The sequence below is a fragment of the Dasypus novemcinctus genome, chromosome 10 (assembly GCF_030445035.2).
Source record: "Dasypus novemcinctus isolate mDasNov1 chromosome 10, mDasNov1.1.hap2, whole genome shotgun sequence".
In the NCBI taxonomy this organism is placed as follows: domain Eukaryota; kingdom Metazoa; phylum Chordata; class Mammalia; order Cingulata; family Dasypodidae; genus Dasypus; species Dasypus novemcinctus.
Window position 1 is genome coordinate 4,165,796 of NC_080682.1, and position 14,603 is coordinate 4,180,398.

Genomic DNA, 14,603 nt, shown 5'->3' on the forward strand with positions numbered 1-14,603 from the left:
ATTTTCAGCCCGTTGTCAGGCAGTTGTCAAAAGACGTGGCAAATAAAGGGCTGAGGGAGACTGACAGCTCTCGGGGGGCCGATCGGGGTAGCGGGGTGAACCGCCGGGGTGCCCAAGTGAGGCCCTGCCTTGTCCCGGGTGGGGTCAGACACGGGGACGGGAGAGGGGGCCTCAAAGGGGGCGGCTGGCACTGGACTTGGGGCCAGGCTGGGGGGCTGGCATTTTGGAGTTTATTTGGGCGTGACCCTCTCCCTTCCTGGGGAATATCTGACTTGGGGGGGTCACCATCAAATATTTCCGGGTGCTTCTTCCACGCCACACAGTCCCTGAGTTGGTTCGACGCTGGGTTGCCCTTTGGGAGGGGAGGGGAGTGGCGGGTGGGTGGGTCGAATTCACCGCCCAGATCCCCCCTGTGCCATCTGCCCCCTCCCCCCCCAGAAGGCTTTCCTCTCCAGCCTCTCCCGTCAGGAATAAAACCCACTTAAAATGAAAACACATCTGCCATCAGGCATGTGCCCAGCACGAGCCGTTTGACGATCTCGCGGTGCCTGGGGCCGAAGCAAATGGCCTGGGTTTGGTGGCAGGAAGTTGAGCCATCTGTGCGTGCGGGGATCGAATCTAGGGCAGCAGGCAGGGGTGTGGACTGCTCTGCGCCCCTGGGTGGCTCGCCCAATCTCTGGGCTCACCCGGGGCTCGTCTCGGGGAGCCCCCCACGGGGATTGCAGCCACCAGAAACCCACCCTGGGGTGAGCTACTAGGAGGGAAAGCTCCCCGGAGCCTCGGGGAAGCAGATCCTCGAGCTTAGCCCCCCCACCTTCGCCCTGGTCGTGTGACCCCCGGGTCTCTCAGCGGCCCGTCGCCTCGTCTCGGGGACGGAGACGCACGAGCCGGTTCCTGGAGCTCTGCAGCCGCAGGTCCTGCCGTGGCCGCCCACTCTTCCCAAAGCTCCGTAGGTCAATGCCAGGGCTCTGGGGTTGGGGCGCCATGGCCCCGAGGCCCGTCCCTGCCCAAAGCGCAGGTTAAGCTGGCGGGCGCCCGCGAAGGGCCGTGCGCGTGAGGTCTGCTTTCTTTCCTTCGGCACAGCCCCGGGTGAGGGGAGCTGGAGCGGGGCTGAGGTCCAGCCTCACAGGCCCCACTGGACGCTGGTTCGGGCAGGCAGGACTGGCTTCGGGCTGCGGGGGCGTCCGGGAAACGCGGGGGGCCAGGAAGTGGGCGCTGGGTGGGATTGCTGCCTCGGGGGGAAGTATGGACTGGAGCACAGAATAAAAGCCCCTGAGGGCGCCAGCGGCTTCCTGCTGGTCCAGCTCAAGCCTGTGCTTGACGCCAGCGCTTTCCGTTCCCGCCAGCCCGTGGTCAGCACCCAGCAAGGACGCTTGTCCGAAGCCAGGAGCACGTGGACTTATGCATTGGGGCCCACGGGGAGGGGTGTCCGAGAGGGAGATTCGGCACGCAGGTAGTGAGCTCCCTGTCGCTAAATGTATTTGAGACACTCGTGCCTGTCTAGGCTGGGCAGCATGGGGAGTGTGAGGACTGGCCCCCGGCCCCCGGCAGGCTTCCTGTGGGTTGACCAGGAGACCCCGTGTCACGCCCACAGTGGGGCCGCAGGGGAAACACAGTGGGCCCGCACCCGAGGAGGCCGACTCAGCGGCTTCTCTCGCTCTCTGAGAGTTCGCCCGGTTTCTCCCGGGTGTGGCTCGGAGCCCGCACCTGCTTGTTGAGAGGACGGAAGGCGGCTGGAAACCGACTGCTCTGGGAGGCAGGGTCTCTGGGGTCAGCCGTGTCAGGGCCGGAGTCTCGCCTCGGCCGGGGCCTCTGGGCCCTGCTCGGGGCTGCACCCGGCCCCCGCCCACCAAGACCGGTGGGGCGTCGCTGTGGCGTGGGGTCCCAGGAGGCAGGGGCCGGCGAAGGAGCGCGCGAGGGCCCTCTGCCGCAGCCCGGCAGCCGATTCTGCGCCTCTGCCCGGGGGCCCCTCCTCGGGCTCCTTCTCGGGTGTCTCCCCGCCCCACTCCTGCTCGACGGAGACCACGGAGGCTGGCGGGTGCACGGGTGAGCGGCATGGAGGCAGCAGGTGTCCCCCTCTGGGCCGCTCGCACGTGTGCTGGTCGCACGCGCGTTTGGGCGCTCCGGGTGCGCTCTGCTTTCATCTCGGCCCTTCCTCGTGCCTTGTTCCCTTCCAGTCCTGAAGCCAGAAAGGTACGGGCCCTGCTTTCTCCACGAAGCAGCCCCTTCCCCGAGAACCCTCCACGCCCTCCACTCCAGGTCATGGCCACGGGCGCGCCGGCGACGGCAGGGCTTTCCTTTGGCAGGGGGGCCGGTCTCGCCCTCGCCAGCCGCGGAGCAGGCGCCCTCCTCCCGCTCGCCGACGGCAGCCAAGGCGCGGCGTCCCCACAGCCAATTGCCGGGACTTGGCGCGGGGCGCGGCTCTGCGCTTTGGGGAGGGCGTCGATCGCACACAGATGGAGCAGGATCGAGCATCGTGCGCTTCCCACTCACCCAGGGGCTTCCCTCGGCTCTGGCGGGTGCTCTGGGCCCACGTGGCACGACGCGCGATTCCCCCCGGCCCCCCAGCCTCAGGAGAGGGGCTCCCTTTGTGCGCCGTCGCCGCGGCTTCCCAGGATCCCGGGGCTGGCCGGCCAGGGCGGGTGGCCAGGGCGTCGGCCAGCATGCCCCCCGGGAACACGGCCCCGTCGTCGTCAGGGGTCCCAGCGAGCCCACCCCAGCCTCCCCAGCAACCCCAGTGGGTTAAGAAGCAGACGCAGCCTTGCGGGCGACAGCCTCTGCATCAGAGGAAGAATGTTCCGGAAGCTGTTTGACCTTGCCCAAAACGTCCGAGGAGATGCATGGCTTGGATGAGAAGTCACCCAGCAGCAGGGTGGTCTCTTAGCGCAGGTTCCGAGAAGGAACCGAGTGCTTTCCTAACACTTGCCACCTCCCTATTACTCTGCCCCGCAGCCTGGGGGAGGCAGAGGGTCTCGCCAAGCAGCGGCAAAGCCCGGCCAATGGGCTGTGCGATTCGGGGCCACGCTCGAGGTCCACCCTCGCCCGCCCTCGCTTGGCTCTCGGTTGGAAAGGGCACCATGTCAGAGACGCCCACGAGGGGTTTCGCTCGAACGCCCAGCTGACACAGGGTGCCCGCTCGGGGCGTCGTCCTGTCCTCCCTCGGCTGGAGGGGCTGCGGGGCGAGGCGTCCCCCGTCCTGAGCAGCCCGAGGGAAGGCCGCCCCAGCCTCCTCCTTTCCCCCGCCATGCTCGTGAGCACACAGTAGGTCAACCAGAGGGAACTCAGCTCAGACACGCCCGTGGCTCTTCCTCCTCTCGTCTCGTCTCTCCTTTTTTTTCCTTTTTTAATTTCGGAAGCAGTTCTCTTGGCAACCGAGAAAACACGCACTTAATTACAGCCCCCAGCGGCAGATGCAGGGGCTGGCAGAGCCCCCCGCCCCGGGATGCGCCTTTCGGTTTTCAGAAAGCCCCTCCTCCTGGGGTGGGGACAACTCACCTTTCCACGTGCGGCAGAGCGCACCTCTGCGTGCCCCCTTCTGGGTTTGCTCCACAAATAGAACTTCTTCCATGTAGCGTCTCCAAGGGGCGAGCGCGTCTCGTTCCTCCCAGGCTTCCGCTGGGTGGAAACGCCGAAGACGTGCCTACAGCAGCCCTTGGCGACCGTCATTTTGATCGGCTGCCTGGACCCGGGGCCACGGCGGGGCGGCCGTTGGCTCTCTTAGGAAAGGGGGTGGGGGACCCCTGTGTGCCTCAGGGTGACTACCAAAATGGGGACCAGCCAGGGAAGTAGCGTGCGCTTGTGTCTGATCCCGTGGAACAGAAAAATGGGTCACGTTCGGAAACTCCACCGTCCGGGATGTGCTTTCTCCCCTTGATGTCCTCACCGGATCTGCTGGCACCAAAGAACACTTGGCTTTTTCTTTAAAGAAAAGATGTTTTAGATTTCATTGGCAACGCACCGGGGCATCGCACTGAGCCGCGGGCACGTCTGGCAGGCGTGCCCCTGCCCCGGCCCGCGTTTCCTCGGCTGACTGGGGCTCGGCTCGCCGATGACCTCGCGCGCTCGCTCGCCGCCCGGCTCGAGGACGCGGGTGCCCCCCGAGCCGCCCGCCGCCGCGCCGCTGCCCAAACGCGCCCGTCACAAAAGCAGTTGAGCGGCACTCACATGACGCGCGCCGGGAGAGGCAGCGCGGCTCCAGGGCGGCTCCGGTCTGCGCGTGGCCGGCTGGCAGCTGACGGGCAGAACATGGGGTGGGCTTTGGCGGCCGCACGCGGGGCCCGGCGTCCCCGGCCCTGCTCGGGATCGCATCGCGCCCAGAAGCCCGCCGCCCCCCGCGGGGTCCGAGCCGCTCCCGCGCCGGGGAGCGGGGCTGCGCTGCTCTGCCGCCTCCCCTCCGAGAAGGTTATATAATGAGCGGACGGCCGCCCAAGTCCCCGGGAAAATGAAGTCTTTGTTAAATGCCTTCAGCAAGAAAGAAGGTAAGAAGAAAAGCCGGGGGGCGCGGGGGGCGCCTTGGCTGGGGATTAGCAGTTTCTCAGGGACGCCGGGGTGGAGACGGGGGCTTCACCAGCGCCTCCCGAAACTGCCGCCTGTTTTTCCGTCTCGCGTAAGGAAATCACTACTTCTGGTGCGTGATGTGGTGGGGTTTCTCGCTGGCCTTGCCTAGAAAGACAGTTTGGAGCTGCCCTGGTATTTTTTTTTAAGTCTCCCGGCCAGTGCAGGATTGTTTTCTGGAGCGGATATCTATGGTGACTGGCAGATGGCATATTAGAAACTCAGTTGTATGAAAAATAAAGGAAGTTTGGCGCTAGCCGGTCCGTTACCTGAAAGGCAGCTGGCACCCAATGAGGCAAGCGGGAAAGCACGGCCAGCCACCCCGCATCGGCGGGCGCTCTCTGCTCTCCCCGGGGTTGGCATTTGGTGGGGCGGATGGAGACGGAGCGTGGCAGACTTTAAAAGTTGCATACGCTTTTTGTCATACCTTGTGTAATTTCTATTGTGGAAAAGATGTATAAATAACGCACGTAAGACAGCGAAGAAAATATCCACCCACTTGGAGTTTGCAGATTGCCTGCGAGAAAGAAACAGTTGGGTGGAATATTAATCATTTTTTAGACAGGAAAAAAAGAGTTATTTTTAACCCTTTGCACAAAATCACCATTTTCACGGATGGTTCTGATTCGATAGTTTGTCAGCACAGCGAGGAGGTCGGTGAAGATGCTACTTGAAAAGAATGAGTGGGGAGGGGCGCTTCCCGGCCCGAGCCCGTGGTAAAATAAACATGGAAAAAATTCTGTTTAATTGCACAGGAAGCTAAATTTAATATGAATCTTGGTAATTAGGCACGGTAATTTTCATTAAAATGTTCGCCCTAATGTCACCTGTGTGAGAGCTTGCCTGGTGCTCAGGGTAATGTATTAGGAAATGTTCTGGCGATTTCACGTCGGAGCCCCCACGGGCAGCTCCTCACGTGACTGCCTACCTCTCCCCTGCCCCCACCCCAGCCTGCTTTCTTACACATTCCCAGGAAAACAGCCTCAGCCTGTGCTTGTTTTTTTGCATTATTAACCAGAATTCGCCTTCCGGGACTTCCCTTTTTTTTATTCCACGGACAGCGTGAACGTTTCGAGGGAGGTGATGGTGGCAGCCGCCTTCTGCTGTGCGCCCGTGGGCGCTTTCTGTGCTCGAGTCCATCTTAGCCGGGGGTCGAGCCCCTCAGAACCCTGTCGCTTTCTCTTCCTATCCTGTTAAGAACATTTATTCTTTCTACAGTTACAACAGAAAAAGGGAATTTGCTCTATTGCCAGGGAAACCTGGAGTCTCGTCTTGAGTAGATTTCCTGAGAATCGAAGGGTTCCTTATTCCAGGTGTCTCCCTCACGCCAGGGTGTTTCCCCCAGGAGCTGTGCCAGCTGCGGCCTTAGCCCCCCGTGCCAGCTGCGGCCTTAGCCCCTCGTGCCAGCTGCGGCCTTAGCCCCCCGGCGCCAGCTGCGGCCTCTAGCCCCCCCGGTGTCACCTGCGGCCTTAGCCCCCCGGTGTCAGCTGCGGCCTTAGCCCCCCGGTGCCAGCTGCGGCCTCTAGCCCCCCGGTGTCAGCTGCGGCCTCTAGCCCCCCGGTGCCAGCTGCGGCCTCTAGCCCCCCGGTGCCATCTGCGGCCTTAGCCCCCCAGTGCCAGCTGCGGCCTCTAGCCCCCCCGGTGTCACCTGCGGCCTTAGCCCCCCGGTGTCAGCTGCGGCCTTAGCCCCCCGGTGCCAGCTGTGGCCTCTAGCCCCCCGGTGTCAGCTGCGGCCTCTAGCCCCCCGGTGCCAGCTGCGGCCTCTAGCCCCCCGGTGCCAGCTGCGGCCTTAGCCCCCCGGCGACAGCTACGGCCTTAGCCCCCCGGCGCCAGCTGCGGCCTCTAGCCCCCCAGTGCCAGCTGCGGCCTTAGCCCCCCGGTGCCAGCTGCGGCCTTAGCCCCCCGGTGCCAGCTGCGGCCTTAGCCCCCCGATGCCAGCTGCGGCCTTAGCCCCCCGGCGCCAGCTGCGGCCTCTAGCCCCCCGGCGCCATCTGCGGCCTTAGCCCCCCGGTGCCAGCTGCGGCCTTAGCCCCCCGGTGCCAGCTGCGGCCTCTAGCCCCCCGGTGTCATCTGCGGCCTCTAGCCCCCGGTGTCACCTGCAGCCTCTAGCCCCCCGGTGCCAGCTGCGGCCTTAGCCCCCCGGTGCCAGCTGCGGCCTTAGCCCCCCGGTGCCAGCTGCGGCCTCTAGCTCCCCGGTGTCAGCTGTGGCCTTAGCCCCCCGGTGCCAGCTGCGGCCTTAGCCCCCCGGTGCCAGCTGTAGCCTTAGCCCCCCGGTGTCAGCTGCGGCCTCTAGCCCCCTGGTGTCAGCTGCGGCCTCTAGCCCCCCGGTGTCATCTGCGGCCTCTAGCCCCCCGGTGCCAGCTGTAGCCTTAGACCCCGGTGTCAGCTGCGGCCTCTAGCCCCCCGGTGTCAGCTGTAGCCTTAGCCCCCCGGTGTCAGCTGCGGCCTCTAGCCCCCCGGTGTCAGCTGCGGCCTCTAGCCCCCCGGTGTCAGCTGCGGCCTCTAGCCCCCCGGTGTCATATGCGGCCTTAGCCCCCCGGTGCCAGCTGCGGCCTCTAGCCCCCCGGTGTCAGCTGCGGCCTCTAGCCCCCCGGTGTCAGCTGCGGCCTCTAGCCCCCCGGTGTCAGCTGCAGCCTTAGCCCCCCGGTGCCAGCTGCGGCCTCTAGCCCCCCGGTGTCAGCTGCGGCCTCTAGCTCCCCGGTGTCAGCTGCGGCCTCTAGCCCCCGGTGTCACCTGCGGCCTCTAGCCCCCCGGTGCCAGCTGCGGCCTCTAGCCCCCCGGTGTCATCTGCGGCCTTAGCCCCCCAGTGCCAGCTGCGGCCTTAGCCCCCCGGTGTCAGCTGCAGCCTCTAGCCCCCCGGTGTCAGCTGCGGCCTCTAGCCCCCCGGTGCCAGCTGCGGCCTCTAGCCCCCCGGTGTCAGCTGCGGCCTCTAGCCCCCCGGTGTCAGCTGCGGCCTCTAGCCCCCCGGTGTCACCTGCGGCCTCTAGCCCCCCGGTGCCAGCTGCGGCCTCTAGCCCCCCGGTGCCAGCTGCGGCCTTAGCCCCCCGGTGCCAGCTGCGGCCTCTAGCCCCCCGGTGCCAGCTGCGGCCTCTAGCCCCCCGGTGTCAGCTGCGGCCTCTAGCCCCCCGGTGCCTGCTGCGGCCTCTAGCCCCCCGGTGCCAGCTGCGGCCTTAGCCCCCCGGTGCCAGCTGCGGCCTCTAGCCCCCCGGTGTCAGCTGCGGCCTCTAGCCCCCTGGTGCCTGCTGCGGCCTCTAGCCCCCCGGTGCCAGCTGCGGCCTTAGCCCCCCGGTGTCATCTGCGGCCTCTAGCCCCCCGGTGTCTTCTATGGTCTCTAGCCCCCAGTGCCAGCTGTGGCCTCTAGCCCCCCGGTGTCATCTATGGTCTCTAGCCCCCCGGTGCCAGCTGTGGCCTCTAGCCCCCCGGTGTCATCTATGGTCTCTAGCCCCCTGGTGCCAGCTGTGGCCTCTAGCCCCCCAGTGTCATCTGTGGTCTCTAGCCCCCTGGTACCAGCTGTAGCCTTAGCCCCCCAGTGTCATCTATGGTCTCTAGCCCCCCGGTGCCAGCTGCGGCCTTAGCCCCCCGGTGTCATCTGCGGCCTCTAGCCCCCCGTACCAGCTGTGGCCTTAGCCCCCCGGTGCCAGCTGCGGCCTCTAGCCCTCCAGTGCCAGCTGCGGCCTTAGCCCCCCGTTGCCAGCTGCGGCCTCTAGCCCTCCAGTGCCAGCTGCGGCCTTAGCCCCCCGGTGCCAGCTGCGGCCTCTAGCCCTCCAGTGCCAGCTGCGGCCTTAGCCCCCCAGTGCCAGCTGCGGCCTCTAGCCCCCCAGTGTCATCTGCGGCCTTAGCCCCCCGGTGCCAGCTGCGGCTTCTAGCCCCCCGTGCCAGCTGTGGCCTCTGGCAGGCGATGGCTTAGGGCTGCGGCTTCACCAGCCCCTTGCAGGGCCGTGGCATTGCCCGTCCTCCACCAGCCCGTTGGCAGCTCGTCCAGAGCAACCGCTGCCGGCTGCGCTTGCCAAAGCTGGCGTTACAGCACCGGATGGTTTCAGGTCTCCAAGGCCTCGTCCTCCTGGCGGGAGCCCGGCGGGCTTGGCTGTCCCTCGTTGGCCCCTTTCCCCACAATGAGGTGAGCTGGTAGGCGAAGCCAGGCCCCTCTGGAGGGCACGGGACCCCCGAGCTGCGGCAGCCCACCCGCTCCCCTGCCCCGCTGGCCTAGAGGAGGGCGGGCTCCCAGCGCAGGTGCCCCCGCCACGTCCGCGCGGCTTCCTCTGGCGGAAACGGCTCAGAAGATGCAGGTTCCCGGCGAGAGCAGGCGGCTGCCAGCTGGGGGGCTCCCACCCCCCTGAACTGCCACGTCCTGGCCTCGCCCACGGTATTTAGCCACGGTTTGGAGTCCAAGTGCGTTTCCTCAGGAGCCACGTGCTGTGGCTCTGGTGTCCCTGTGCATGACCCCCACTGCCCTATTTCCAGGACTGCCCTGGAGCCTTGAGGGTTGGGGGAGGTGGGGGGTCTGGATCAGCACGGTCCTAGTGGAGCCGTGCCAGGGCCACCTTCATCCCCAGTGAGCTCTGCCAGGGCCAGCTCTGTGCCCTGAGCTCTGCCAGGGCCACCTCTGTCCCCTGAGCTCTGCCAGGGCCAGCTCTGTGCCCTGAGCTCTGCCAGGGTCACCTCTGTCCCCTGAGCTCTGCCAGGGCCAGCTCTGTGCCCTGAGCTCTGCCAGGGCCACCTTCATCCCCAGTGAGCTCTGCCAGGGCCACCTCCGTCCCCTGCACTCTACCAGGGCCACCTCTGTCCCCTGAGCTCTGCCAGGGCCACTTCTGTCCCCTGAGCTCTGCCAGGGCCAGCTCTGTGCTCTGAGCTCTGCCAGGGTCACCTCTGTCCCCTGAGCTCTGCCAGGGCCACTTCTGTCCCCTGAGCTCTGCCAGGGCCAGCTCTGTGCTCTGAGCTCTGCCAGGGCCACCTCTGTCCCCTGAGCTCTGCCAGGGCCACTTCTGTCCCCTGAGCTCTGCCAGGGCCACCTCTGTGCCCTGCGCTCTGCCAGGGCCAGCTCTGTGCCCTGAGCTCTGCCAGGGTCACCTCTGTCCCCTGAGCTCTGCCAGGGCCACCTCTGTCCTCTAAACTCTGCCAGGGCCACCTCTGTCCTGTTAGCTCTGCCAGGGTCACCTCTGTCCCCTAAACTCTGCTAGGGCCACCTCTGTCCCGTTAGCTATGCCAGGGCCATTTCTGCCCTGTTCTTCCAGGGCCAGCTCTGTGCCCTGAGCTCTGCCAGGGCCACCTCTGTCCCCTAAACTCTGCCAGAGCCATTTCTGTCCTGTTAGCTCTTCCAGGGCCACCTCTGTCCCCTGAGCTATACCAGGGTCACCTCTGTCCCCTGAGCTCTGCCAGGGCCACCTCTGTCCTTGAGCTCTGCCAGGGCCACCTCTGTCCCCTAAGCTCTGCCAGGGCCACCTCTGTCCCAGGAGCTCTGCCAGCACCTCTTCTCCCCCAGGAGCTCTGCCCCCCGGTGTGTGAACGGGTTTTGTAGGGGGCTGGTGTGTAGCCATGTGCCGAGGCCCCGAGGGGCTGCGGCTGGTTGTCCTGGTGGTCTCCACCAAGGCCTCCTGGCCGTCAGCAGCAGGCGCGCAGCTTGCCCAGACGCCGCCTTCACGCCCCCTTCGCCGTTCTCCTCGGAGACCTCGAGGATCCTCCTCCACGGCCAGTGCCGGCTGCTGCTTTGTGGCTCCTGCCCCGTCGAGCCACAGCCCTGACCTTGGGCAGGGAGAAGTCAGAGCAAAGCAGCCGCGTCCAAAGGGCCCCACGCCTGTGGCAAAGGGAAGGCGGCCAGGGCTTCCGGGGCGTCCGGGGCGCCCGCACAGCCTGCAGGAGAGGCTGGAGGCCGCCTTCCTTCAGAGGCTGTCCGGGCAGGACGCTTCCTGCTCGTGGCCGCAGCCCCTGAACCCGTGCGCGGTGTCATCTCCTGCGGCCGCCGTCCCCGCGCTCAGTCCCTGGGCATGCGGGGCTCGGGGCAGGGAGAGCCTTGCCAAAGACGCTGTGCCGCCTCCTGCGTTCTGCAGCCACAGCCCCGGGCGGCGCGCGCTTGGGGATGGCGCGGGCTCTGCCAACCTGTGGGCTTGGAAGCCAAGGTCCGGCCATCCCGGGGACGGGCCTGCAGCGGCCCCGGGGTCCCACCTGCCTTGTGAGCCAGAGGGCCCACGGGCCCCATGTGGAAGCAAAGCCCAGCAACCCCCGCGCCGCCGCGGGAGCGGATGCCGGCCGCATGGCAGCTCGGACGCTGCGCCCCGTCCATCCCCAGCCTCGGCTCGGGCTCCCCTCCAATGGCGCTCTGCTCGGCCCCCACCCTGTCCGTCTGCTTCGCGTCGGGCGAGTTCTGGATTTTAGCGGAGTCCGCCGGGCTCGGCACAGAATTCACAACCGCCCGCTCCTCGGCAGGGTTTGCACGGGGCAGAGGGGGGTCTCCTCGGGGGGCGCCCCCGTCGCCCTGCCCCGCTCACACGCCTCTCCCGTCCTTCTCTCCCACCCCAGTGCCCTTCCGAGAGGCCCCGGCGTTCTCCAACCGCAGGCGGCGGCCCCCCAGCACGCTGGCCACCCCCCGCGTGCTGCTGCGCTCCAACAGCGACAACAACCTGCACGCGGGCGCGCCCGACTGGTCCGTGTGCTCGGCGGCGCCCTCCCACCGCAGCCTCTCGCCGCAGCTGCTGCAGCAGATGCCCGGCAACGCCGACGGCGCCGCCAAGACCGTCGGCAGCTACGCGCCCCGGAGCCGCTCCCCGTCGCTCAACAGGCTGGGCGGCGCGGCCGAGGGCGGCAAGAGGCAGCAGCAGCCTTGGCACCTCGGGTAAGCGGGGCGGCCGGGGCCGGCGGGGGCTCTCCGTGAACCGGGGTGTCCCGGGTTTGTTCCGACCCCTCCCCGCCGCGGTCGGCCAGCTCGCCTGGCGCAGGCCGCGTCATCTCCCCGGGCATCTGGGCCCCCCAACGGCTCGGGCGCCGCTGGGGCTCGCCCTTCCCCAGGCGCCGGACGCGGGGCGCGAGGAGGGTGAGGTGGGCGGCCGTCCACGCCGAGCGCTCTTCCCAGGCTGGGCCTGAGCGTCCTGGCGCTGCCCGAGCACAGGACGGCGCGCTCGTGGCGTAGAACAACAGAGACTTGTTTCCTGGGGATTCCAGAGGCCGGAAGTCCAAGAGCAAGGTGCCTGCCAGGCATGCTCCCTGCGAAACCCGGGGGGCTCCTTCCGGCCCCTTCCGCCGTCCGGTGGTCCCGGCCGTCCCTGGCTTGTGGGCGCGGCAGCCTGTCCCTGCGTCCTGGTGTTCTCTGCTGCGAGGACGGCAGCCGTGCTGGGCGAAGGCCCTTCTCCTCCCGCTGGGCCTTGTTTTACCACTTCCAGCAGCAGTGCTGCCATTTCCAGATAAGGTCACACTCGGGGCACCCGGAGTTAGGGCGTCCACACGCCCATTTGGGAGGCCACGTTTGCGAGCGTGCGCAGCCGGGGGAACACCCCCTCACCCCGTGTCCTGGGGCCGCAGCCCAAGCTCCCACCGGCCAAGCAGACGTGGAGCTGGATTCGCACGTGCACCCGCCCAGCTCCCAGACCCGCTGCCCCCCCCCAGCCGCTCCTCCAGCGGGCAGAGTCTTCTGCGGGGCGGGGGGCTGTCGGGGCCTCGGCCGCCAGGCTGCCCCTCGTGCCCCGTTAGCACCTTTGCCCCGGGGGCGGGCGCGCCTGCCGTCCCCCTCTCAGGCGGGCACCGAGGCGCGGGGGCTGCGGGCGCGGCGGTCACGCAGGCTGGCCGTTCTCCTGGGCTCTGTCCTCACCCGCAGCCACTGCCCGGGCAGGGGCCGTGGCCCGTGGTTTTCTGGCCGGCTCAGGGCCCCCGGTGGTGACCGCCGTGCCAGCAGCCCGGCATGCTCAGCCAGGTCACCCACTCCTCCTGGTCTCTCCTGCCTCGTTCCCGGCTGCCCCCCATGGCCTCGGGAGGCATTTGGGTGGCCAGGCCTGACCGCGTGGAGCCCCAGCCCCGGCCAAGATGGGGCGGAGGGGGAGGGCGCGCCACCTTCTGGGCCATGCCCACCCCGGGGTCCGTTCTAGAGTTCAGGGCAGGGGGCCACGGGTGGGGAGAGGAGGGTGGGCAGGGAGCCTGGGTGGCTGCAGGGCTGGTGGCGCGAGCGTGCCCGGGGGAAGCGTCCGCTTGCCCCCGGCGGTGGTGGGCAGCCCCCTTGGAGCCGGGCAGACCCCAAAGCCCCCTCCACGCGCCACTCAGCCCCGTCTTGGCCACCCGGCCTGAGTGCCAGCCCACAGCCCTGGTCCAGATTCTGGCTTGGAGGAGCCCCCGGGGAGCCATCCAGGTGCTAAGAGCATTTAAAGCTAAATTAAAGGATCCCCTGGAGGCGGGTTAGCAGGAATTATGGCCACAATTTTAGCACGCGCGGCCCGTCCCCCACGCGGCGTCTGATGAGATTTCGCAGGCGGCCTCGCGCGGGCCTCGTGCCAGGCAGTGCTGGTGAGGAGCGGGGCAGCCGCAGGCCGAGCTGGGGCGCCTCCAGTAGCCCCTGCTTTCCCGTGCGTGTGCGTGTGCGTGTGCGTGCGCGTGTGCGTGTGCAAGGCTCACAGCAGCCCCCGGCTCCCTGGCTGCCTGTTTCTGGGCTCAACCACTGAGTCGCTGTGTGGCCTTAGGCAAGTCACCCAACCACTCTGTGCCCCGCTGCTGTTGTCTGTCCAGGGGACCGTGGAAGCACCAGGGGCTTCGGGTGGCCCTGGTGGCTTGGCCTGGCGCGTCGCGAGCGTGCAGTCCTTGCTGGCCTCGGAAGGAATCGCGTCTAACCCCGGCGCCGGGCTGGCCCTGGTCCCTTGGTCACCCGGGCCGCGGGGAGGGTGGCCGGCCGCCAGGCCGTGTCAGGCTCAAGCGGGGGGTCAGCCCAGCCAGGGGCCCGCTGCCCATCCCGGGGGCCGCCGAGCGGCGCAGACGCCACGGCCTGCCGACGCCCGGCTCCTCCCCTTTGCGCCCTGCTGGCCGTGACCATCGGCTCGGCACCCCGCGCCCTCATTGGTGACGGCCACGAGAGGGGCCGCGGGTGGGCGTTGCGGAGCTGATGACCCCTCCCCAAACGCCCTCCTCCTGACAGCTTGCTGCTGGGAGCCCCAGCCCCCGGGACGCGGTGACGGCGTGCGCCCGGGCCACCCGCAATTGCGCTTGAGTCCTGGGCAGGAGGCGGTGGCCGCATGGGTGCTGCCCTGGGTGCTCCTGGGCCTCCCCCTGTGGGCGCACTCAGGGCGCGAGGGGTCCTGGCTCAGCGAGGGCCGGGCAGAGGGCGGTGGGCTCGCCAGGCTCGAGGCCTTTGCTGGCCGTCGTGACCCGCACTCGCCCAGTGCTGGCCAGGCCAGGGATGTCCGGGGGCCCTAGTGGGCCACAGGGCGCCGCGGATGGCACTCGGGGTCTGAGGGCACCTGGATGGTGTGTGGCCGGTGGTGCCCATGGGGAGAGCTGTCTGCTTCCCAGCTGGGGGCCGACAGCCCGGCTTCCACCAGCGTGCACATGGCCTTGACCCGCGGTGGACATGGCCATCGGCGCGGCCAGGGAGGGGGCGGCCAGCCCCAGGCCTCGGACGCCCAAGGAGGTGGTCTCGAGTGGAACCCCATCTTCGGTCCTCGCAGCCCAGCCCCAGTCCCCCTGCCCACCCTGCCCCTCCCGAAGACCCAGCCCGTCCAGGGCCCACCCCCCTCCAAGGGGCACGGGTGGGAAGATGCAGACCCCAGACCCTTCCAGGTTCCCTTCAGAACCTGGGAGGGGGTGTCGGGGCACCCCAGGCCGTGGAGGAGAGATACCCGGGCTGTACTCACCCCCGCCTGCCCGCTGGGCAGCTACCACCTGCAGCCAAACCCCAGCTCTGTTCCTTCCCTGCTGGGTGGCTTTGGGCAAGTCGCTTCACCGTTCTGTGCCTGGCCTTTCTCGTCGGTGAGACGGGGCTGAGGACCGTGACCCCTCGAGCGTCTGGCAGACGCAGACAGTGCCTCGGCCGCGCTCCCATCGCCACCGCTCCCTGCTCTTCGCAGTTGCCGTCACCCCTCACC

The 14,603-nt window shown here is 67.9% G+C and overlaps 1 protein-coding gene across 3 annotated transcripts in view; it reads left to right on the plus strand.

Moving 5' to 3' along the window:
* SHANK2 (SH3 and multiple ankyrin repeat domains 2) overlaps window positions 1-14,603 on the plus strand; it is a 619,022-nt gene that overhangs the window by 318,595 nt on the left and 285,824 nt on the right. For all 3 annotated transcript variants that reach the window (XM_071217914.1, XM_058304998.2, XM_071217913.1), the window contains one exon: window positions 11,068-11,380. In XM_071217914.1, the coding sequence (XP_071074015.1) occupies window positions 11,068-11,380 (313 nt within the window). The remainder of the gene's footprint in view (window positions 1-11,067; window positions 11,381-14,603) is intronic.